Source organism: Hesperophylax consimilis, chromosome 23, assembly GCF_061612785.1.
Source record: "Hesperophylax consimilis isolate HC1 chromosome 23, BYU_Hcon_1.0, whole genome shotgun sequence".
In the NCBI taxonomy this organism is placed as follows: Eukaryota; Metazoa; Arthropoda; class Insecta; order Trichoptera; family Limnephilidae; genus Hesperophylax; species Hesperophylax consimilis.
In genome coordinates this window covers 23,035,638-23,061,277 of record NC_142858.1, presented here as the reverse complement: position 1 = coordinate 23,061,277, position 25,640 = coordinate 23,035,638, and the positions used below count along the sequence as shown (strand labels likewise).

Here is a 25,640-nt window from a genome sequence, read left to right as displayed (position 1 = left end):
AAAAATTGAAGCATGAAAAAAATCAATCACATAAATAAGCTATTAACGCCAATAATATTATGAGTAAAAGCCAGAAGTTTTCACACCAATTTGTGGAATGGCGGATGTTTGTGACAATCTGGCTTGCCATGCAGTATGGCATTAAGTAATGAATTGGATAATGACTTTTCAAACCTCCTTTCGGTATACTGGCGAGCAAAGTCGGCAGACTCCCTCGTGTCGCCCAAATAGAACCTGGCATATTCCTTCACTTCGTAAGGAGCTTCCAAGGACTGCAGGAAGCTCATGAACACGGGAACTGCAAAATAATACAATAATAGAATTAAATAAAAAGTTTAAAAAATAATACAAAAAAATCAACAAGTAAAAACATTTTTTTTTACAATTATAAATTTATTTTAAAATGTCTTTTAAAACATAAAGAATTATTTTTTTTGGTAAGACTGATTGAACTTTTCTAACCAGGAACTGGAGTCGACAACTCTACGAACCTCGCCAAATGCTGATCGGGTGCGACGGACATTTATTTCATACATTGAATTCTGTAATGTCATCCGATTTCTGAGAAAAACGTATATGTGTGTGTAGGTGATTAGATTAAGAAGCCCTACAGGAGAACATTATAAGCCTGAAGCATCAGGCCTTCTGGTATAGTTGATTGCTCAATGGAGAATGTGTAGAATTGCATGATCAAATGGCATGACAAGCTCAAACCAAAAATAAAACTAAGTATCCATTTTAGACCCAGCATTTATCTTATTCTTATTAAATCTTCATTACTTGTGAAAGAGGGAATTAATAATTACCGTCTACTTGGGAGCTCCAATTATTCAGGGAAGTCTTGACCCAGAGAAGGAATTTTTCACGTTCGGTTAGAATCTTGGGTGGCGGAGGAGCAACCGGCTTCTTCTCTGCTACTTCCTTCTTAATGGCGCCAGTGCGTTTGGTCGGTGGTTTGGAAGGTGGTGGAACTAAAATGGATGCATATTGATAGAAGAAAAATAAGTAAGGTCATCATTCCATTTACAGAATGTGTGGAATAAATATATATATTTTTTTTTTTTTTTTTTTTATAGGTAAACATACCAATTAACATTTATTTGAATTTAATAGGTGAATCAGAGGATATATCAATTTTATTAAACATACCATTTTCATTATACAAACGACACATGCGAGAGAGAGAGTTGAAAAATACTTTTTACTATCGTAATAACAAAATAATGAAAACAGTTAGACAACTCACCCGTATTATTTACAGGGACGTTCTGGACCGGTGCAGGGTTCTTCTCAGGGTGCTTAGGAGCAGGTTTAGGAATCGGTAGAGGAGGATTCTCTGCAAAAGGAGCCAGATTCTTGGGAGGGCTCATGGTCATCGCTGTAGCAGGAGTATCCCAGTTGGATGCTGAATTAGGAAGTGAATTGTTCATTAATGTGAATGTCCTCTAATTAATTGTGTATAAATACAATTACTGGAATGAGCTGCTTACCACCCTGAGGTGTCTGCCACCAGGATACATTGTTAGCAGCGGGAGTGGGAGGTCCCCAGATTCCACCGGTGCTCGGGGCCAAGATGTTGATTGGTGGGATCTCTTTTTCTGGAGCCGCCAACTTGGCTGCAGCAGCCATTTGCTGAAAAAAAAACCCAACTCATGAATGCAGATCATCACAAATTGTGTCTAAATCCTAATATTTAAAATTTACAAACAAAACACAAAAAACCTTTCCATTGTGCATAACTTGTCGGGATAAAGTATTCTGTATGTATTGGTAGTCGACCTATTCGACTGTTAGCCAAACACCCATCCCAGCATACTATGAACCATCTCATTACTGCACTTCTTACATAATATAATGTTTCTAAATATTTCATCTTTTCTTTCACAAGGACACGTCATACTTGATTTTACCGGTATACTACTATGAACAGCCAAAGTTTAAAATGTCTCCACTGTGAAGGATCTTGTTATTGTGTTTGATATTACAGTACATTTAATATTCATATTTAAATGACCTGTATTACCTGTACCTGTAGTAGAGAATACTGTGTTTCATCCTACGCACTGCGGAGAATATTGAAGACAAATGGGTTCTCATAATACTGTACAACGCATTAGTTAAGAGTACGTCGGTGGTTTGGAGCCGGCACCAGATGAATTATTCCTTCATGTTGGAGGGTTGAGAAGATATTTATGAGATTTCTCTACCTGAGGGAGAGTGGCACCCACACATGGTTCTATCCTACTGACTTTCTCTTGGGTATGTCTGGAATACACCATCTACGGGTCGGAAGGGATGTGCAAACATTTCTATGTTCGATGGTTATCTCCATCACCCACAGCGGATATTGTTTTATCTCCCAGCCTGCAGGACTAACTTGCCAATAGTCATGCCGGTGGGGAGGGCAATCTTGCTGTTGAACAGAATCAATTCAGATACAGAAATATTTATCATCAGTGAAGCTGCTTTTAAACGGCAAGCATAACTGTTGCTAATATAGTAGATACCTTTAGAACCTTTAAAGCTTATTTTTTTTACTTTTACTTCTGCATTATATAAATTATATTTATTCTTTAAAGTTTTTATTTAAAAATGCATAAAAATGGACATTTCGTAGTTTTAAAATATGTAATAATAATCCTATATAAGATCATAAATAATTGAGAGTAGTCTAGTTGTGTGGATCAATGACATAAGTAAGTTTAACAAACGCATACTAACTTTGGCAATAAGTGCCAGCTGGTGTTGTTCTTCAGCCTGGATGTCAGCCAGAGACATGACCTGCTGTGGTGAGGGCAGTTTATGATCCACCCAGCGTAACTTCATCACCTGCATCTGCATCTCCTACAAAATAGAGCACTTAAATTGGATGACAAAGTAATTAAATTAGGCAACTAAATCATGTTTGTTCTAATGTACATTATTATTTTTAATGTTTTACATATTATTTCAATACAGCCTTGTTAAATTGCTATACAGCAGTTTCCCAACCAAGTCTTATATTTAACAATCTATATTACCATATTTTACAAAGCTTATTTTGGTCACACACACATCAAAACATTAAAAAAAAAATTAAAAGAAAAAATAACAGAAAAAATATTCACTAATAAAGTTGGCACAGAAAAGTTTTCTTTGTAAGTTTTTTTTTTCAGTCTCTTGAAGACTGAAATGCAAAAATGCTCAGATAAATCCCATATTTATGAGGTTTTCTCACAAAAGTTTTTTTCTCTCCGGTCCTTTGGAAAAACGTATAAGAGGGGTTCACAATTTTTCAGCATGCATCCTTTTAAAATTTAGTATTGAATATTTTATAGCGTACTGTATGTAAGGTTCTTTAACCATATTACTAATCTGCCACCCGAAAAACTGGACAAGTGTCCAATTAGTGAAAGCGGCAGATTATAGTGCATTCATACAAAATATGGTCGAAATTAACAAAGGTTTTTCATACAAGAAATCAAACAGTGCTATTGGTCTTTTGTATAATTTCCATTTTTTGGTTTAAAGTTAAGGTGTCATGTTTATGCTTGCGAGAAGACTCCATTTTGTAATACATACACAGAAAAAACAATAATGAAACCAAGTGTCTGGTAAAATGATCAGCTCTAGAAAGCTAGACGGCAGTAAGTAATTGAGTGTGTAAGGTGAGTAGGTGTAGAGAACTAAGCGCTCGAGACTAGGCATGCGGCAGAATACTGAATTCGACATAGTGAAGCGGTGCATAACTGGGTATAACAAGTCCATCGTTGGTTTGCAGTTAGTACAATATAAATAGTACAATAATCATCATTATTTACCCTATGCTCGGCTTCAGCTACCTCTTGATTGGCAATCATCTGTTGCATATCTCTGATTTGCTGATGTTTATTCTCCCGTTCCATTCTGGAAACAAAACATATTTAAAAGTGAATAGGGGAAGAATAAGAGAGATGCTAACTGACCAAATTTAACCAACTGACAATATTTTACCTATTTCACATTATTTGACCAAGGGGCCTACTCTGTATCTTTAGAAACTTTCTTGCCGCCGGTTTGACCACGTCACAAACCCGCACTAACCCTTCCCTTACGGTGTTCAAATATTCCGTTATTCCGTACATAAATTTGAACTCCGTGTTTAGTATATTTACAGAGATATTTTATTAATTAGAGCCGATTTTCGCTCAGTTGAGAGCACCGGCAAGGAAAGGTTAAACAACGAATTTACTGGTTTGTTAAACTGAAAGATACAGAGTAGGCCCCCTGATTTCGTAACATTTTACCATACATATTACCAAATTAGACATTTTTTTATTCAATCATGTTAAATATCAACAAATACCAAATTGGTTAAATATCTACAAATTGGTTAAAAATCAGCAAATACCCAATTGGTTAAATATAAACAAATACGAAATCGGTTAAATATTAACAAATACCAAATTGGTTAAAAATCGACATCTGATTCTACAGCTTCAGTCTACTTTCATTCTTCCTCTGTTAGTTCCATGCTTCACTACCATACATAAGGGTTGGTGTCAATACTCCACTGTGGACTGCTAGCTTCACCTCTTTGGAAAAAAATTGTTAGCGCCGACCATGTTCAGTACTCTATTAATGCATTATCCACAATGTACTTTCATTTCGCCTTTGGATATAATCTCTTCTGGGTTAGTTAACCCTTAGGAACCGGATCCCTTAAATTGCAGTGTTGAAAAATTGTGCCCGCGCACATCACAAAACTCTGCAATTGCAGTGTCGAACTTATAAATTCATTTTACCTTTTGATTTGTTAAACACAAAAATTTTAATTTCACTTTATCAAGTATATAGTATTGTCAACATGTTGGCCTTAACAAAAATGTATTTTTATTTATTGAAGATTCTTGCACGCCCATAAGGGTTAACACGTTATCAAACCACCCCTTAAAACCACTATTCACCCTAACATATGGGTACAAACAGACGCAATTGCCTATAAGAGATTCACATTCACACCTTACTTAGACAACACCTTCCCGGTCAACCTTTTTGTAGATCTACAAAGGCAGACAACAGTTTCTGGTTTACCATTCTTCATACATTTAATCGATCTTTTTATTTCATCCATGCTGATTTTGGTAATACTCACCCCCATCATCATTCATACCTGATTCGCCGTTGGAATCTCTGTCACTCGAGTTGCTTTCAAAAAACTCAAAATATTACATCCATCATTCATTTATTTCTTCCTCATTCTTCAATATTTTTCCATTTTTCGATTTTATCACTTTCGATGCGTCAGCTTTCTGGACCATTCCGGGACTTTTGACTTCCTTCCAAAACAGTTTAATGTTTTCTTGGAAGTGGTTTGTCATTTTGATCCCCTCTTCATCTTCCAGGCGTTACTTTTGTTCTTTCCTTTTTTCTTACAACCCTTGTATACTTATTTCGCTCAATCCCTCACTTCGCTAGAAGCACTGCCCGTCAGTTGTAATATTGAGTGTACGCAGATAATATGTTACTTAGATGCTGCACAGAATTATTCCATAATTAAGGATTGTTTACCTTTGGATTTGTGTCAGAGACAAGCTGTTGGGCTGCGACTGGCTGTTGGCCTCTCGCACGGCAGACCACGGGGCGGGCTTAGGGCCGTGGGCCACCTTCTTAATTATATCTCTCTCCACTGGCTTCTCTTGAACCACTTCAGGAACCACTTTGGGAACCACTTGTTTTTGCTAAAATATTTTCATGACTTTTATGGTTGAATTACAAATATATATATTAAAGATATGCACAACCTGCAGGTCACTGGCAATTTAACATTTATTTTGGCCCAATTTTCTAAATAAATAAAAAAAACTGTCAAGAAAATTCTCTTGAGCGATTAAAAAAATTGGATGCCACACAGGACTCTTTAAAAAAAAAAAAAAAAAATAACAAAAGATCTTAAAAATTATCGAAAATATCATGGAAAGGCTTAAATTGAAAAATTACCTAAAACATCTGTAGGAGTCCATTATTGTTAATTATTTTTATCTTTTTCTATTATCGATAAATAACGTTTTTTTTTCTTCATTTTTCGTTATTATTATTTACAATAGTTTATTACTTATATGACTTTATTTTTTGAAAATGAAACCTTTTTCCCTCACCAAAAACAATAGCCTTGACTTTTATGGTGAGGAAAAGCTTTCATAATTTTTTTACTATCACAGTGTATGTAATAATTTGTATGTTTATTGAAAAAAATACATTCATATGGAAATAAAAAATAAATTAAATCTTTTTAGACACTGACAAGACAGTGTTATACATCTTGTTGTACAGGTGTGGTCTATATTTAGAGTAACTATTAAATATATGTCAGACATAAATGTCAGAAAATTATACGCAGTTCCTGTAACCCGAGGCTTGTGGAACAATTGAGAAGGTATTGATAGGATACTGTTGATAAGGTTGTGCATCACTGTTATAAGACTACAAATACAAGGCTTTTCAGAAAAAATAATCTTTGATTTACTAATCTGTTACTTATATGTAAAATTTCAGATGGCTTGCTTACAGGAATGAGTAGGGTTAAATGACCTTCAATGCCAATTATAAAAATTAACATAATCCTGTATAATTCCTTAGTCAATCCAACATTAGTGTAGCAGGTCCATGATTCAATATATTTAATATCAAGGCTGTATAAAAACTCATGAAAAACTAAATACTATACACTTTTTGCCAAAGAAAATTATGTAGAATTTGATCACTGATAGTTTTCGTTATGTACCAATACCAACATCAGTTTGGAATAGCAAATATCTTGTTAAAATATTTAACGACAAAACGAACACGATACAATAAATAATTAACAATCTACGATAATTGATACTTTTCTATGCTCAACTGGATAAGTATGAAATTAAGACTAACTGAACAATGAAACAGATTTCTGAAGAAGACAAAGAGACATACAGAATGGGGACATTCTTTCAGTGATGTGATTAGATGAAATTGAATGTTAGTTTCCAAAGTTATTGGAAACAAGAGGACAAGAGAAGACATTTGTGATGATGTTGAAAGTGGCTGTTAGATGTGATATTGTTGTGGGAAGACATCAATCTCTGTGTAATGCCAATTGCCCCTCGAGAACAGCAGAATACAAAATACCAAAAGTATGAAGTGGAAATGCAACGATTTGGAATAATGGTAAAGTGTGGGAAATCAATATATATATATATATATATGACCAAACTAGCAATGGTGCGAACTGTACTAGGTAATCAATTCTCACACAGAAACATTATTAGTATGTTTTTGACAGTTAAAAATTTAGGATTATTTGGAAAGAAGGGATTGACCCAACTTGAAAATGGTGCTTTGGAAACAACGTAGATTTTTTTTTTCTTACCTTCTTTTTCACCGATTCAACCTTTGTCTCTACTTTGACATTTTCCGTTTCTTCTTTTCTGCTGATAATAAAAAATATATTAAATTGGGGGCCTTTACTATATTATGTAAATTGCCTAACCCTGACTAAGTAAAACTTCATTTAATTTATGATTTATTTTTACAGGAGCTAAAAAAAATATATTCCAATTGATTTTACTTTATGGATAGTAAAAAAAATAATTGTTCAACAATACATTTTATGTATAAGTAAAAGAACTATATATAAAAAAAGATTGATATTAAAAAAATATAATTTAAAAAAATAAAATTAAAAAAAAAAAACTATTTTAAATGATATATAAAACTAAAGACTGTATTATTTATTTAGGAAAATAACATTTTTTTAAATACTATCAGTACTGAGATTATTTTAAAAATTTTATATTTCTCTAAATATCTATTTTTTAATGAGTCGATAGTGAAAACATGTTAATGTTTGATGAAAAAGATGCACAAAGAGGTATTTCAAGATTTTGATAATGCAAAATATAATTATTGCAACCACGAGTGGAAAATCTTGAAGCGTGAAACATAATTTATTTAAAAGGTTCACAAAATGATGGACAAATCATCTTGTTCAGTAATTTTTTAATGTAAATTGCCTTGTTAGTGTACAAAGCAAGCATTATGAGACTGATACTCACTTTTTCTTTTTTTCATTTTCGGCCTTCTTTTTAGGTTCTTCTTGTTTCTTTTTCTCGTGTGTTTTACTCGATTCCGTCTTTTTTTGTTTAGGTTCTTTAGTTTCAGTGGGTTCTTTTTCCTAAATAGTAAAAAAAAAAAAAAAATCGAAGACTATAACAACGGTAGACGTATTCATCAACAGACAAAATAATCACAAGTTAAGTTAGTGAAAAAAATTATATTGGTTATTTGATTATTTGATTAACTAAAGGCATTCAGCATTCATGGATAATTCGAAACCAGGAAAGGTTACAAAAATTTTGATTAATTTCAATGCGTATTTTAAAAAACTAGTGCAATTATTTTTAAAAGCGCTTCATTGCCACAAGTAAATAATGACTTTGCTGAGCTTTCTGCAATGTGCATTTAACCTGACTATTAAATATGCTAGAAAATTCAACATCTTCATAAAAAAAAAACACACGGCCCATTGATCACAATTATAATAACTTCCAAAACCACCTTGAGAAAAATCTACAAAACCACCATTTTAATAATTATTGTTAAACATCCCCTTGCAAACAAATACCAAAACCACCACAGTCAAAACCACAATCATTACAAACACCACAACCAACACCTCAAGAACAACTATTATTGATCTTAACTCCAAAACAATCACCAATGCGTTCACAACACTAACTTAACTTAAAAGAATTCCTTAGGCCCATTTGTGTCACAGAAGTTCAAATGTAACTTTGTCATCAATTGGCCATTCTGCATCTTTTTTATTTTAGTTGAAAGGTCCCTGTTAAACGCCGATTCTAGGTGCGTTTCAGCTTTCCATTAAATTGTAATAAGCTGGCAAGCTTAACAACATGACAGTTGTTCTCTTCTGCTGATCACAATTTATTCAAAAGCTGTAACAGACTTAGAATCTGCATTTAACGGGGAACCTTTCAACATTCAAAATGGCACTGAATGGCCATTTGAGGACAATGTTACATTCGAATTTCTGTGAAACATCACAACCTTAAACATGATATTTCATAATAAATAAAAAATCAATGAATTTTAAAAATAAATAAATCCATTTATTTCGTTTTAAAAAGTTTTCTAAAATAACGATAGGTATGTTTCTGTACCGACTAATAATGCTTATGCAATAACTATCACAGATCATTAATATAATAAACTCGGATCTAGCCTTGTTTCAGACATGCCGGGCAAAGCTGCCCGGTACCGAGTAGCCATTAAAAAATTAACCTTTCACACAGCACATGGCATCCGACCCGGCCCGGCCCGGCCCCGGCAAGGTAGCGGTTGAATGTATAGGGATATTTTCCCTAGATTTAGGGGATAAAAACTTTTATAGGGAAAGGGGAAAAAGCATATAAATCTGGGGAAACTTTGAAATGAGACTACAAAAGGGTGAAATTCTTTAACCACCCTCTTTACCGAATATTTTAAGGGAATTCAATCGAGTATCTCATATCTACTCGAACTAGACCTTGTACTCATTCTGAAATCTAGGGAAACTTTGAAATGAGACTACAAAAGGGTGAAATTCTTTAACCACCTTCTTTACTGAATATTGTAAGGGAATTCAATAGAGTATCTCATATCTACTCGAACTAGACCTTGTACTCATTCTGAAATCTAGGGAAACTTTGAAATGAGACTACAAAAGGGTGAAATTCTTTAACCACCCTCTTTACTGAATATTTTAAGGGAATTCAATAGAGTATCTCATATCTACTCGAACTAGACCTTGTACTCATTCTGAAATCTAGGGAAACTTTGAAATGAGACTACAAAAGGGTGAAATTCTTTAACCACCTTCTTTACTGAATATTGTAAGGGAATTCAATAGAGTATCTCATATCTACTCGAACTAGACCTTGTACTCATTCTGAAATCTAGGGAAACTTTGAAATGAGACTACAAAAGGGTGAAATTCTTTAACCACCCTCTTTACTGAATATTTTAAGGGAATTCAATAGAGTATCTCATATCTACTCGAACTAGACCTTGTACTCATTCTGAAATCTAGGGAAACTTTGAAATGAGACTACAAAAGGGTGAAATTCTTTAACCACCTTCTTTACTGAATATTGTAAGGGAATTCAATAGAGTATCTCATATCTACTCGAACTAGACCTTGTACTCATTCTGAAATCTAGGGAAACTTTGAAATGAGACTACAAAAGGGTGAAATTCTTTAACCACCCTCTTTACTGAATATTTTAAGGGAATTCAATAGAGTATCTCATATCTACTCGAACTAGACCTTGTACTCATTCTGAAATCTAGGGAAACTTTGAAATGAGAGTACAAAAGGGTGAAATTCTTTAACCACCTTCTTTACTGAATATTGTAAGGGAATTCAATAGAGTATCTCATATCTACTCGAACTAGACCTTGTACTCATTCTGAAATCTAGGGAAACTTTGAAATGAGACTACAAAAGGGTGAAATTCTTTAAGCACCCTCTTTACTGAATATTTTAAGGGAATTCAATAGAGTATCTCATATCTACTCGAACTAGACCTTGTACTCATTCTGAAATCTAGGGAAACTTTGAAATGAGAGTACAAAAGGGTGAAATTCTTTAACCACCTTCTTTACTGAATATTGTAAGGGAATTCAATAGAGTATCTCATATCTACTCGAACTAGACCTTGTACTCATTCTGAAATCTAGGGAAACTTTGAAATGAGACTACAAAAGGGTGAAATTCTTTAACCACCCTCTTTACTGAATATTGTAAGGGAATTCAATAGAGTATCTCATATCTACTCGAACTAGACCTTGTACTCATTCTTAAATCTGGGGAAATTTTGATCTGAAATCCAAATATAATTTGCTAGCTACTGAATGACCGCCGCCGGCTTGTGTGGAAACTTCCATCGTGTTTTATACCCCCCTACAAAATACTGGTCCAAACAACTCAGCGTCCTTAAGACGGCAGCCAGCCGGTACCGGACGGCTTTGACCAGCACGTGTGAAATAATGCTTAGTATATTTACTGAAGTACACAGTAGTGATTAATAGCAAGCTGTATGACTAACTCTACCATGATACAATAATGGAGAACAAAATTTTGATTATGAAAACAAGTGTGCATTGTGCATTTGTATGAAATTTAACAAATCTTTAAGCGAGGAATAAAAAAAAATTGTAAAAATAGCAGCAGTCAATCAGTATTTATGACTATTCTAATATATATGAGCAATATATCTATGTACATAATATAATAAACATGTTCACTCATTAGTATTTACATGTAGCTATTTTGAAAATCATTAAACTCAAAGAAGCCTAGCATTTTTTAATGTGTCAAGTATCTAAATGCATAATTAAACTACTCGTACTGGTAAGATGAGACAATGAGAATACAAACTCGTAACATGGCAAGTAGAACTAGAGAAACAATAAGAGTTATTGACTAAATGTCACTATAACTATGAACCTCCAATACGTTAAGAACAGAACTGAATCTGAAAAAATAGTTTTCAACTGGGGCAACGTAGAAACAATCAAACGGGGAAAAAATCATGTAACATCAGTTTGCTATTGAGATATTTCACTATATAACCTAATAATATAATAACTTTTTAAATACTTATTAATCAACGAAAATGCAAAATATGATAATACTGCCGTGGTAACTAAAAACACAGTGAACAAACAACTTGAGACCCTCAAGGAAGACACTGGGTTTTTAGTTACAGCGGCAGAATACATCACATGACCCTATTCTATCAGAAAACTGCAACAAGTAAACGCACTTGGCCAGAACATACATAATACGTAATATTAAGACGTACGGAGAAAAAATTCCATTTAAACATTAGGTGGGTACACAAAGAAAAACTTCAGATGAAAGCGCATCACTGAATTTTGAAGAATTATTTAGTTTACGAGCAGTTCAGTGAGTTAAATAGAGTTAGCATGGAGCCCTTGCATAACAAACTGAGATAATTATTCTAAAAAACCATGTAGGTATGTATTTAGATTCCATAGATGAATACTCATGGCTGCAGCCAATGAGTAGTTATTCATGGGTAGCATAATAATCCACATCATGACCAACATTCCCTCTATTTTTTCATTGTGTGTGCGGCCAATCAACATATTAGTACAAGGAATTAAAAGAATCCATGCAGTGAGACATTGTGCAACATTACATGCAGTTTCTAATTCACCCGGTTTACGTCCATTCTTTACCGGCCCAGAAAGGATATGCAATTTTAAAGTTTGTTTTATGTATTGCTGAATTAACAACCAAAATATGTAGTTTCATGCTTTTCTATTTTTAACTTAGGTATATATTGTAGGAAATTTGGTACAAAATTAAATCGATATTGAGTTACATGGCACATTATTTGTAGTACCTACGTACATAATGCTATATTCGTTATTTTATTTTATGTTTACGCACTTCTATGCTCGAGAAACATAATGATGACACTTTATTTGTTAAAAATGCAGGTACCGAGAATAATCAATATTTTCATCAGAACCACACTGTAGACAATGCCAGTTGAGAGTCTGGCTAACAGTAGGACGAATATGGTATATCTAACTTGTTCTAAAGGACATACATTCACGAGCGACGTCTTTTGATGAAATCAAAATTCTCGCCGGGTGGTTTCATGGCCTTAACCTTAGATATCACTTAAAAAATAATAACTTTTACAACAAACACCACAAGCAGGTTGAAGGATGCATAGGGGGCGGTGATTTAGCGCATGCAGTGATTGGCGAATAAATGAGTCCAATAGTCCTATAATGATTTCAATAATAGTCTGATAATCCAGTTAAAAGTATTTATTAACTCACATCCAAAGTTATTTTTACTGAAACTGACAACAGCAACTGGATTAATTGTAGCGCAAAATTATCCTAAATTTATTGATGTAGTAAAAATGTCATAACTTTTTGATTTTGTATTTATTTAATACAAATTCTATCTTTAATGTAAAATAAATTTAATTCATTTCTAAAAATTATAAAAGAATACTGTAAGATGGCAATGCATACAACTATTTACGTAAAAATAAACATGTTGTGGAGAAGCATCAATTATGGCGGCCCGGAGGGAATGGGTTGAATGAAAATTTATTACCATTCTTTATAAACTATTTATTACGAAAATGAAATCTAGTTATAGTTTGATTTGTAAAATAATCTACAGTATTACGCATACTTGACCTTCTAAACGAGAGGAAGGTCACTGTCTATGTGAGATTTCGAAAAACCACCCCCATCCACTTTTCCTACTCCTCAAAGCAGAATTTTCATACTTCTTGATTAAATTTTGCACATTTAATGTTCAAAATTAGAGGAAAATTACTAATATTATAAACCTTACTTATGTATGTATGTAATAATAATTATAAACATTTTCCGCTAAATATCTAAATAAATATGCATTATTATTTTGATATTCATTTAAAAATATTAATATTATGTTTACTTTTATAAATAATAAATTTGTAATACTTTTTTGTGAATTTACCAATTTTACAAATCCGCAGAAATTCTCATGATCATGATAAATAATAAACTCGCCACAGAGAAAGATCCTGACCAGACTAGTTGTCTAGTGGTTTATCACAATGATTGGATCAATGACGCTATTCAGATCATCAATTCCATCCCTTAACGCCATAATCGGACATGATTGGTCTTTAAAACATTAAATTCTACGATGTTAGTCTTACCCCCAGAGAAAACTCTTTCTCGAGGTGACCGTCCATTTTCTGCTTCAAAACGTTTTGAAAAATTTTCTGCTTCAAAACCGTTTGTGGGCCCTTAGGGGGATTATCAAACAAAAAGCTATCGTGAACTGTTTATCGTTATCCGCGTAATAGTGAATTGGTGCACACGACAAAAGGTCATTGATGTGCATGTATTCAAATCATTTTTTTAAATTTTTAAAGCATTGAAACATACACATAACTACCAAACTTTTTAGTACTTAAGTACATTATTCCAATTTTATAGAAAAGCTATAAAGACTAAATAGCTACAAAACTAGCGTGGGAATGGTGGAAAATGAACATGAAAAAAAATGAATTCGCTCTGAAATGATATGCAGTTAAAATATTACGACAAGACATGTTTGAAAAAATGTCAGTTCTTATATTTTACCATTACCTTATAATGTTTTAACCACAACCAGGAATATACGATCAGTTAGGGTTTTCCAAAGAAAAGAATGGATGTTTAATAACTAAATTACTAAATATATACCTTTAATAGTAACTAATAAAAATTTAAAAATAAAACTATCTTTTCTTTGGTAAACAATTACAAGAGAACACTTGAATCTTTACTTTGTATTTGTAACTCGCTCTGGATAAAAACAAATTTATGATGTCTAGAGATGATCGCAAAAAACTGTTTGGAATACCTTGAATAAAATTCTAACAGAAATTTTCAGAGCGAGTTTTTAAAATACACGATTCACTTGTAAATGGAAAAAGGGTTATAAACAAAACATGTAAGTTTTTTTTATGAATTATTAAAAAACTACAGTGAAACCCACACATTAGGCTCGAAAACAAAAAGTTTCATGCAAAAGACGTATTGTTTTTTAGTTCACAAAATGTAATGTTTTCTCAAATAAAAATAATAAAATTCTAATCAGTTCCTTCGAAAACCTAGTATGCAAGTGTCACCGTATCTACAAAAATTATTATAATTTTTAACTAAGACAATCCACAACCATAAAACATGAAAACTGACAAACAGAAAATGGTACCAATACAATGAATAATAAAATAATTAAAATGAATAATAAAATAATTAAAATGAATAAGAAAATAATTACAATGAATAAAAAAAAATAAAACTAATAATAAAATAATTAAAATAAATAAGAAAATAATTAAAATGAATAAGAAAATAATTAAAATGAATAAGGAAATAACTAATTAACCTCTCCTGTAAAAGTATGGGCAAAACGGTTTGTCCAAACGAAAAATGTTCCAAAGGGGTTCGGACACGTACATTGTAAAATTCAAGCATTAATGAAAATATTTTACTTGCAAATAAAAAAATAATATTAATAATTTTAAAACATGTGGATTAATGTTTTTTCACAATATAAAATTAAAATTAATTAATCTATTGTATTATAATAAATTGATTATAAAAAATTTCACTCCCCAGGTTCAGCGAAGTTTGCAAAAACTCACTCACGGAGGGATTAAAAAAGTATACGAATTAATGAAAAAAAAGTCATCATTTATGTAACACAAAAGTACGGTAACAAAATGTTTAAGAATTTTTGAAATAGACTAAGGACGGGTTGTTTCGGAGAATCTGAACAATTCATCAAATTTCAACGTTCATTTTCAAGTTCTGTGAAAGACTTTTTCAAGATCTGTTTTCATTTCAGTTTTGTCAAGCAACTAGCCTACAATGATATAAAAACAGAACTTGAATAAGTCTTTCACAGAACCCGAAAATGAACGTTGAAATTTGATGAATTGTTCAAATTCTCCGAAACAACCCGTCCTAAATGTTAATGCTAATTTTGGGCATTAAATTCATTGCTTCAGGGATCTTCAATCTAATTGTCATGTGAAAATTATAATCTATTTTAAAATGCATTAAAAACAGGCTTGTAAATCAATGTGCTTGTGGTGAGAGTGAAAATGTAGATGTAGAAGTGTTCAAAAGACTACTGAGATGTATTATCATGTATCAGAATAATTAAATGTATGGACATATTAAATGGTTTATGATTTTTAGAAATATGTTTTTCAAACGCACAAGTAAACATTTTTGTGCTGGCAATAGATAATTATTGCTTTCAAGGCTTACATGCACCGACCACCACTCAATAAGATTACGTATGCTTGAAATAATTTGTTAATTTTTTTGGTTTTTATTTTGTTTTTTCGCTAACTAATTAGTTAGTCAATTAATTAATTAATTTAGAAATTGAAAGGTTTTAAAAAAAAATTCTACTCTTAAAGAAAATAAAAAATATATAACACAAAAAACCAATTTCTCTGTATTAATTAATTAACATGAGCATTAATAGATTTTAAAACATTAAAAATAAAAATCTTTAAAAAGATATTTAAACAATAAAAATAAGCCCAGCTTAAAAACTATGACTTTCACAAAATAAAATAATGAGTTGTAATGATAATGCTCGACTTGAGTATTTTTTTTTATGAATTGCAGTTAGCAATTAATAATTTACAAAGACAAAGCAAGAAAAAGCAAGCACAAAAGAAATAACGACTCTGTACTTACTTACGAGTCTTTTTTGTGAGCAATTTGACAAATGTAAACATGGGAAAAAATCTTTTTATTGAAATAAGCCTTAATGCAGGAGCTCTTGGATTTTGGCAAGCGCCTTATCTTATCTTCTCTACTCACCGCGGCCAAGAGTTGGGGAGGCACATCAAAGGTCTGTAGCTCGGATCGGTGGTCGACGGCCAAAGCGTATGCCGGCTTCTGCAAGTTGAAATCTCGTGGGGTGTACGAGTTGGGCGGGGGCACGTGGAACACGATGGGCGGCTGCTGCTGCTGCTGCTGCTGCTGCTGCTGCTGCTGCTGCTGCTGCTGCTGCTGCTGCTGCTGCTGCTGCTGCTGCTGCTGTTGCTGCAGCTGCTGCTGCGGCTGCTGCGGCTGCGGCTGCTGCTGCTGCGGCAGCTGCGGCAGCTGCGGCTGCTGCGGCTGCTGCGGCTGCTGCGGCTGTTGCGGCTGCTGCGGCTGTTCCTGCTGCTGCTGCTCGGGGAAGCCAAATATCATGTTGGCCGGCATGTCAGCCGGGCCCATCATCTGGCCCATGCCGGATGGCGGCATTGGGACCGCCGGTGGCTGCAGGTTCATGGCCTCCACTTGCTGTAGTTCCACCTCAAATAGGTTCTGTGCAAGCGCAACAAGAATCACTCAAAACCATCATCAAAGAGTCAATACTAGATACAATTGCTTCATATTATGCATACATAATAATGTACAAACCATGAAAGTCGGCTGTTGGTTGGGATACATGGGCATGTATCGCTCCTGTTGGCTGGGAGCCCCAATCTGGGGCTCGTTCAAAGTCGACGGGTGTTGCTGGATGTTGGAGAACAGCTGTTCTAGCACCAAAGGCTTCTGCTTTGGCTCCTGTAATAGATGAAAGAATTAACATTACCAATCACAATCAAAATAAACAGAGGAAGTGCCCTAATAATGCAGAGAGAAAACAAATAAATTACTTGTTATTAATAGCATAGCATAGTTGCACTTTTCTCTTACCATCAGAGACTAGAATAATTTCATCGCCAACATTACTTTTACTACATTGTCTGTCCAGTATTACGTGTGACGCCATTGTTGATAGATCGTTTCTTTCCAACTGTCAGTCGGCTAATTATAAAACATTAGCTTTACCCTTCAGGTTAATTTCTTCACTTTTGGGAACAACTCATTTGGTCTAACAGAAATCGTTTTGTCTCCCTAAATGTTATGGTGAGAAATATGATATAAACGGTCTTAGAAAGAGAAAAAACTAAACATTATGTTCAAATCTAGAAGTTACCCCAAGTAGAATCAAAATGTGCATGAAACCAAAGGTTCCGACCGCAATTTGAAAAAAAACTTAGAAATAGAACCTTCACAGATTGAAAATAAACTTTGAGATTTGATGAATTGTTCAAATTCTGTGAAACAACCCATCCTTAATGAGTTTTTTACTAATTATTTTCACGTGACATGACAAAAATGTGAGGCTAAAAAAAGTTTGTAATACATTTTTCTAATAAAATAAGTGTTTTCATATTTTTTTTTTCATTATCAGTTTTAGTTAGAATCATTGTAATTTTTTTTTTTATGTTTGCTTTCAAAAATTCTATATTTCAAAAAATATATGTTTGTTTCTAATAATAAAATTTTCATTAATAATATTCAATTTATTTGGATTTTATTGCAATACTCCGGCCCAATGGAAATACTCCGGCCTTCTGACAGAATATACCTGAGGCCTGAGGAGTTAAAAACAATACATGGTTTAAAATAAAACAATAACTTAAAAAGGGTTAAAAATTTGACAAAGGAAATTATTTTCTTTTCTTTATTACACTTTAAGAATGTAATATAAGGAAATCACTATTCTAACTGTTGCTGAAAGTTTTAAAATTGATACGGCAGAACAATCATCAAATGTTTTGTTGATGACAGATATTTGAACCGAGGCAGGTTCAGAGGAGTTAAGGAGATATAATGACCTGCATGTCCCACACGGACTGCACTGGCATCTGAGGCTGGTGCATGAAGTCGGGGCGCAGGGGCGGGGGCACCATCATGCCGGGGTGCGGGTAGGTGGGGGGCGGGTGGCCGGGCTGCCAGAACACCCCTCCGGCGTTAAGAGCGGCGGTAGCTGCCCAATCACCCTGTAAAATTAGTCATTAACAAACAGGTACACTCAGGTAGGTTTGACTGGATGCCATTGGATAATGTGTTGAGCATTAGTGCAGGCAAGACAAGGCACAGACCCTAAAACAAATGTTATAGTTGCATCTTAAATAAGAGTCAATGGTGTTATGTATTTACAATATAGTTGTTATTTTTGTATTGACTATTTAGTATGTGAGCAACTCAATGTAGACGGATTGAAAAATGTGTTGATGAATTTTGGAATATTTTGATATCCATTTATGATATAATGTGCAGACAGTTTTAACACACTTCCGGCAGTAAGTGGTATGGGGTAGTTCTACGGTAGTTTCGCCGGTCCTACTTGAATGGTGGGTAAGGCATTGCTATCCATTAATTTTATATCAATCCCTTTGTAAGGGTCCCAACTATATGTATATGTATTTAAAAATGTGAACCAAGTCTTCCCCATCTACAACTTCATTTCTTTTGTGTGAAAGAATATTTTATCAAAGGGAAACTATGTTTTCATTGAAAATTACAATTGAAATAAAAGTCATACTTCTACAATATTTACTTTTTTACTTTGAAATTTTCATGGACAGTAATGAAATACTTAAAAAAAAAAATTAACACCTAGCTCTACACACTGCACAGAGCAGTATAAGTCATGGTAATCATAATTTCACTGGACCGGAAATGTAGCCAGCTGCAAAACAGGGGTTAAGAAATGTGTAATACCAACCTGACGTATAATATCACTGCACTGCAAATGTAGCCAGCCGCACAACAGGGGTTAAGAAATGTGTAATACCAATTTGATTTATAATTTCACTGGACTGCAAATGTAGCCAGCCGCACAACAGGGGTTAATAACAGGGGTTAATACCAACCTGGTGTATAACTTCACTGGACTGCAAATGTAGCCAGCCGCACAACGGGGGTTAAGAAACATATAATACCAATTTGATTTATAATTTCACTGGACTGCAAATGTAGCCAGCCGCACAACAGGGGTTAAGAAACATGCAATACCAACCTGATGGATAATTCCGAGGGGCTTTGGGAAATAAAAATAAAATAGATGAAGTATGATAGTTATTATGAAAAGTAGCTAAATGGGGTAATTCTACCAGCATATTGCATGGGGGCTTAAGTGATATCAAAACAACAAAGAAATCTCAAAGAAGCTGAATGCAATTTTCCAATGGCAAATGGCAGGGGGGGGGGCTAACAATGTGATAACAAAACAGAATAGCTGGTAATAGCGATAAGTGAAGTGTACACCGACCATGTAATCCATCTGCATTGGTGCCTGCTGTTGCATGCCATCGTTGGGCATGGCCATCTGGTTCAGGGAGAACTGTCCCATCTGAGGAGGTGCCTGCATCATACCCTGCACAAATACATTCAAAGTTGGTTAAAACGAGCATGAGATGGGACTCACTAAAATTACATTATTACTAAAAAAAAATACTTGTCTGATCAAATTTAAAATGAATTGTTTTAATGATAGCACTTTCCTCCTCAAAACATATTATAATGAGGAGGGATAAGGGATCACAGACCTTCCGATGTAATAATGGTAGAGTAGGAACAGCATTTCCACCTGGTAACTATGTTATTAAAACTGCAATCTGTCTGCTAAGAAGATGAATCTATCAGCAGACATTGTATTATATGATCGCAACGGACTACCTATTACAAGAAAATCTAGGTGACTTATAATGGTCATACTTTAGAAGGCCAATTCACATACCCTCATCTGGAATTGAGGGAATCCGGCATTCATGGGCTGCGACTGCTCCTCGGAAGGAACGCAAGACTAAAACAAACATTATTAATTAGATATTTTTAAAACAATTTGTGAAAAAAAATTACTGCATCATTTGTGTATAATTTTAAAGATCTGTACAAATAATTGATTACGGTAAAATAAAAAGTTTGAAGCTACGATATCAAGATTTGCTCAATAATAATGAAACTAATTAATCAATAGATGGATTATCAATAGATCGATAGTACCTAGTAATTTACTGTTTTACCGTAGCAAACATTTTCTTTGTTTATGAGACGGAATAAAATTTTCTTCCTTCTACTTTTCAACCTCAAGAGAACAAAATCTTGAGACCAAGGCGTCCTACTGTTATATTATTGTAAAGAATTGATTGGATAATAAATGTGATTGACCTGTTGAAACAGTGCTTGTATTTAACAATTTGTTTTTTGGTTACTCTAAAAAGCATAAATTGACTTACATCGTATACTTTGCTGAGGATGTTTTTGGGCAGCAGGAAAGGTATGTATCCGCCACAGAGTGTGATCAGTTGTCCCAGCATTACGAACTGGAAATCACATCCCCTGCGAATAAACAGAGTGCTGGAGAAATATCCAGAATCAAACCAATCTGCCATCTCAGCTGAGGTGAATGGACCTTGCACATCTCCCTGGAAAAAAAACAATAATATCAGTAGGTTTTCAAATATTTTTTCAAATAGTTTTCAAATATTTGATTAAAATTTAAGATACAAAGGAAACGTAATTTCGAGATATAATCTATTTTTCCTCGTTCATATAATCTGGGCATCTTCAAGACCCGCATTAAAAAATATCTTCCTGCAGCCCCTTCCTTAACCTCCTCACAATGCCGCCCATCCGGTTGGCGACATAGTTCCCCTGCCTTTACACTGTACAGACAAGGGCGCTCTTGAGAGGTGAAGAATCATGTTTTAAGTTCACAAAGCCTAAAAGACAGTGCTTTTACAGAGGAAGATAAGTGGCCTCATGTATGAAATATAAATAGAATAACAAAGGTGACTCACTTGTGGATCCCTGTAGAACCAGTTGGTTCCTTCGGCAGGAAAGAGGGGTACCTTAGTGGATTCCAAGTTGAAGTGGTGGTTGTTGTTCTTGTTACCCATTGGGTCCAATCCGGGCTACAACAAACATAATATGTTCATATTTACTGTATTAAACAAGGCATCTTGACACTGACTAACTGATGGTTACATGGCATTATCAAAACATATATTGGCACTGAATCACCGTGTCAGCCAAAATTCAACCTGAAATGTGATTTTATAGGAGTAATAATCCTAGATTAAGGACTGGTTGTTTCGGAGAATTTGAACAATTCATCAAATTTCAACGTTCATTTTCGGGTTCTGTGAAAGTATTATTCAAGTTCTGTTATTATATCATTGTAGGCTAGTTGCTTGACAAAACTGAAATAAAAACAGAACTTGAAAAAATCTTTCACAGAACTTGAAAATGAACGTTGAAATTTGATTAATTGTTCAAATTCTCCGAAACAACCCGTCCTTACATAAGTAGAAATGAATCAGATTTTGATGAATGACAGTTATCGTACAATTAATTGTTTCACTGCTAATCTTTGATCCACTCCAAATTTATAAAAAGCTGCCAGTTCTTTTATATTATTAATTGTTTTACTAACGTGGGATGGATAAAAAACATTTATTAATTTAGTTTCTTCTACTGTGCAGAGTCAATCAAATGACAAAATCAAATCTAGATACTACAACAGTAAATAATGATTATTATATTATTGGAAAGTTGATAACTTTTATAAAAACAAAGCTTACAGCAAAGCAGAGAGCCAAAGCGATTTACCAATAATTGACTGAGCGTAGCAAAGTGCTGTTTTAACTCAACCATTTTGCATTTTGTATGTCTGAAAATTTTTTGATATTGCCACTATTTCACTGGAGTTGGACGTATTATTAATATTATACATTATTTGATGATACCTACCTGCCTGAAGAAAGTTGAAAAAAGAATTGTCACTGGGATAGTGACATTATCTTTGGACGAATTGTATAATTCCTTATTTGAAATTTTGTAGTATTTAAGTACCTACTTACAACTCATGATTAACAGAGGAAATTTTGATTTAAAAAGGAGAAAATAAGAAACAAACTTCTCTGGGTGCGAGGTCTACTGTTCACAGAACTACTCGTTAGAATGAGGGAATCAATTTTGGTTCTGACATACTATTTTCTTTAAAATTCATTACAAGGTTAATTTAGGCAAACAATCTTGTAAACATTTCTGATTGAATTTAACACATTCACAGACACATCTATTGACATAATTTTAGAGAATATGTGATATGAAAAAAGGACAGGGATGTCTTGTTTTGTATAGCCTGGTGATTTTCAACCGGGAATATTCCCGACCTAATATAAACTCCCCAAATATGGGAATATTTTTATTTAATTAGAAATCAATTAAAAAGCTATTCTAATTGAGGTTGTCTCCCATTTTTATGATAATGTGGTATTTCTGCAATACATAATAACGAAATCACTATGTGGTGTCATTAAAATTAAATAAATAACTAAACTTTCTTTACACCACAATATTTAATAAAAATTATCATAATTTTGGAAACTAATTTTCGTTCTATTTAAGGATAGAAAGTAAATATACTTATAATAATATATTTAATAGTATTTTGTATTCTGATGAAGAAACCATTGGTTTTAAAAAAAAATGTTGATAAATTGTATTACATAGTGGGTTACTTTATTTTATTGAATATATTTTTTTACTAAATATATTTAAAGAGCTAATAACAACAAAAATTTGATTTTCGATGTCTCCAAAAATGACAATGTTATGAGCTTTCAAAGGAACTTGGGTAAAAAGTATACAATTGTGACTAACAGGACAATTCGGAGCAATATTCATTATTTATATTCAAATCGCAGCACTGCCGCACCAGTCATTGTACAGGGTTTTCCAAAAAGAGGTGTTATTTTGATATTCAATTGTAAAAGATCAATGGTTTCGTTGCTTGTGTGGCACGTAGCGCTGTCTTGTTGAAAGTAAACGTTGTCCAGATCAATACCATCCAATTCCGGCCATAAAAAATCATTAATCATCTCTCGATAGCGCAATCCATTCACCGTAACTGTTGCTCCAGCCTCATTTTCGAAAAAGTAAGGTCCAATGACTCTGCCGGACCATAAACCGTACCAAACAGTCACACGTTGAGGGTAGAGAGGCTTTTCAACAATAAGTCTTGGGTTTTCCGAGCCCCAGATGCGACAATTTTGCTTGTTGACAAAGCCACCGAGGTGGCAATGGGCCTCATCACTCAAGATGATTTGCATTTGATTCACTCAAGTGAATTTTAATAATTTCAATGCGTTGTTGAAGCGTCTATCGTTCCATTTTTATTAATGGCGTAGTTTCTACTTGTCAAATGTCAAGTAACATCTACTAAAATAGCGGGATATTCAAAATAACACCTCTTATTGGAAAACCCTGTATATACTGTGACATCAAACGATTATTGGCCAGCCGCAAATATTGATTTTTTGACAGCTTATATCATCAGTACTATTCGGTATTTTCCAAAAATTCTAAAGTTCTGACCTGAGCATGCTCTAATTAATATGATACATTTGAAAATAACAGGAAATTTCTTTGTAGGAGATCTCATTGGTTAGTCTGGGGATTTCACCATTTAGATCAGAGGTTCCCAAACTTTTTTGCCCCGTAGACCACTTGCCAAAATTTTTTGTTTCCGTAGACTCCTGCCTGCCGAATATTGAATTTTCCTAAAACTATTTATGTCCCATGTGATAATCATTTATTTTTTTTAGTAAAAATATTCCCTTCCCTTGCCTGCTCAACAACCGGGTGGAGGTATAGTTGCTCTGTCTATACATTGTGCAGACGGGGGCACCCTTGTGAGGTATTACACCAAATGAAAATGAAGCAGGATAAGCAACGGGAATTTATTTCTGTAGCTAGCCCTACAGAACTGCCCCTTAAGTTCTTTGTCAGTGCTTATTCCGGTCAGTTCTTCTTGTCACATGATACCGGATTCTTCAACGTTGCATTTCCATAGTCAAAATGTCCTCAAACTTAGTTTTGAAGTCTGTGTAAAGTGCATTTAAATGTTGAACGTCATTATTACCCTGGACGTTTTTCAAAAACAAGTTGGGGAACTAGGCTTCCAATTTCCAATGTTTTGCTTGAATATATTAATTCTGACGAGAAAAGGAACGTAGACTCTATTTATATACCTCAATTAAACACTTTACGAAATATAAAAATACAAATATCAAATAAGTAATTTCTCAGTCTATTATATTTGTGTTAGGTCTATTGTGTCATTTACGGAACTTCTAAATGTTGACTTGAGGTAAATGGGGGTCCGCTCGTATGTACTCCCATTTGAATCCGTGGACCCCCAAATTTTTTTCTCGCTGACATAGACCCCCAGCATGCCGATATCGACCCCTGGGGGTCCATATCGACCACTTTGGGAACCTCTGATTTAGATGAATTTTTTGAGAATATTCCTCAAAATCCCGGGAATTTACCCATGACTAATGAAACCAGCGTATCTGTGTCCAATGCCAACACTTCTCCACACCCAAGACTTCACAAAACACATTTTTCAGGTGATAAAACACATGTGACAGTATCCATCATATCACGAACCTATGTTTTCTGGCAAGTATCTGCCAATGTGTTAATAACGTAACTGAGGAAATTATGGGGCTGACAGATTACACTATAGGCATCATGGCTTGGCCTATTTCAGCAAATTGTTTGCCATACAATCCCATTGGGAATGTATGGCAAGTGATATGCTGAAATAGGCAAAGCCATGAGAATATAGCAGCGTGGTCTGTCACAGACTTTACTGTATCAACAAATATATAATGTATAACTTACCGGAGGACGCCTCTTCAGATCCCAGGGAAGGGTAACAGAATAACAAGATTGTAATAAGTGAGATTGACGGGTGATATCAAATAGATTTATTTATGTAGAAGCTAAATTAATTAACACAAAACTGTTGTTAATTTATTTAATTCAAGGTGTAACGTGTGCTACAAGTAATACTACATTAACTAAGTACAGTTCTGTAAAGTTTTCTATTGTGTGAATTATGAACCATGGAATTCCAACTGATTGCGTTGAACTGAAAGATTTATTTATTATTGTTCTTCTGAGAAGGTATTATTTACTATCAATTGCTGTTGTGTGAGCACCACATTAAATCTACGCCATAACAATACTGATAAAAAAAGTTAAATAAAGTTATTTCTAAAACTTTATATATTTTATTTGGATTTATTAATCTTGATTAATCTTTAAAACAAATATGTATATTTATACAGGGTAACTTCATATACAGTAAAACTTCAGTTTTACCCAAAAATCTGACATCCCTTTTT

At 33.8% G+C, this 25,640-nt stretch overlaps 1 protein-coding gene across 4 annotated transcripts in view; it reads right to left on the bottom strand.

The window, feature by feature from the left end:
• Gyf (GIGYF family protein Gyf) overlaps nucleotides 1–25,640 on the bottom strand; it is a 56,858-nt gene that overhangs the window by 9,139 nt on the left and 22,079 nt on the right. For 3 of the 4 annotated variants that reach the window (XM_089646088.1, XM_089646092.1, XM_089646090.1), the window contains 16 exons: nucleotides 21,240–21,353; nucleotides 20,676–20,864; nucleotides 20,177–20,242; nucleotides 19,709–19,813; nucleotides 18,270–18,434; nucleotides 17,023–17,169; nucleotides 16,435–16,926; nucleotides 8,049–8,167; nucleotides 7,364–7,424; nucleotides 5,530–5,699; nucleotides 3,801–3,885; nucleotides 2,722–2,844; nucleotides 1,491–1,632; nucleotides 1,247–1,405; nucleotides 807–971; nucleotides 175–298 (listed from right to left, as the gene is read on the bottom strand). In XM_089646088.1, the coding sequence (XP_089502214.1) occupies nucleotides 175–298; nucleotides 807–971; nucleotides 1,247–1,405; nucleotides 1,491–1,632; nucleotides 2,722–2,844; nucleotides 3,801–3,885; nucleotides 5,530–5,699; nucleotides 7,364–7,424; nucleotides 8,049–8,167; nucleotides 16,435–16,926; nucleotides 17,023–17,169; nucleotides 18,270–18,434; nucleotides 19,709–19,813; nucleotides 20,177–20,242; nucleotides 20,676–20,864; nucleotides 21,240–21,353 (2,426 nt within the window). The remainder of the gene's footprint in view (nucleotides 1–174; nucleotides 299–806; nucleotides 972–1,246; nucleotides 1,406–1,490; nucleotides 1,633–2,721; nucleotides 2,845–3,800; nucleotides 3,886–5,529; nucleotides 5,700–7,363; nucleotides 7,425–8,048; nucleotides 8,168–16,434; nucleotides 16,927–17,022; nucleotides 17,170–18,269; nucleotides 18,435–19,708; nucleotides 19,814–20,176; nucleotides 20,243–20,675; nucleotides 20,865–21,239; nucleotides 21,354–25,640) is intronic. The other variant, XM_089646089.1, reaches the window with a different exon arrangement.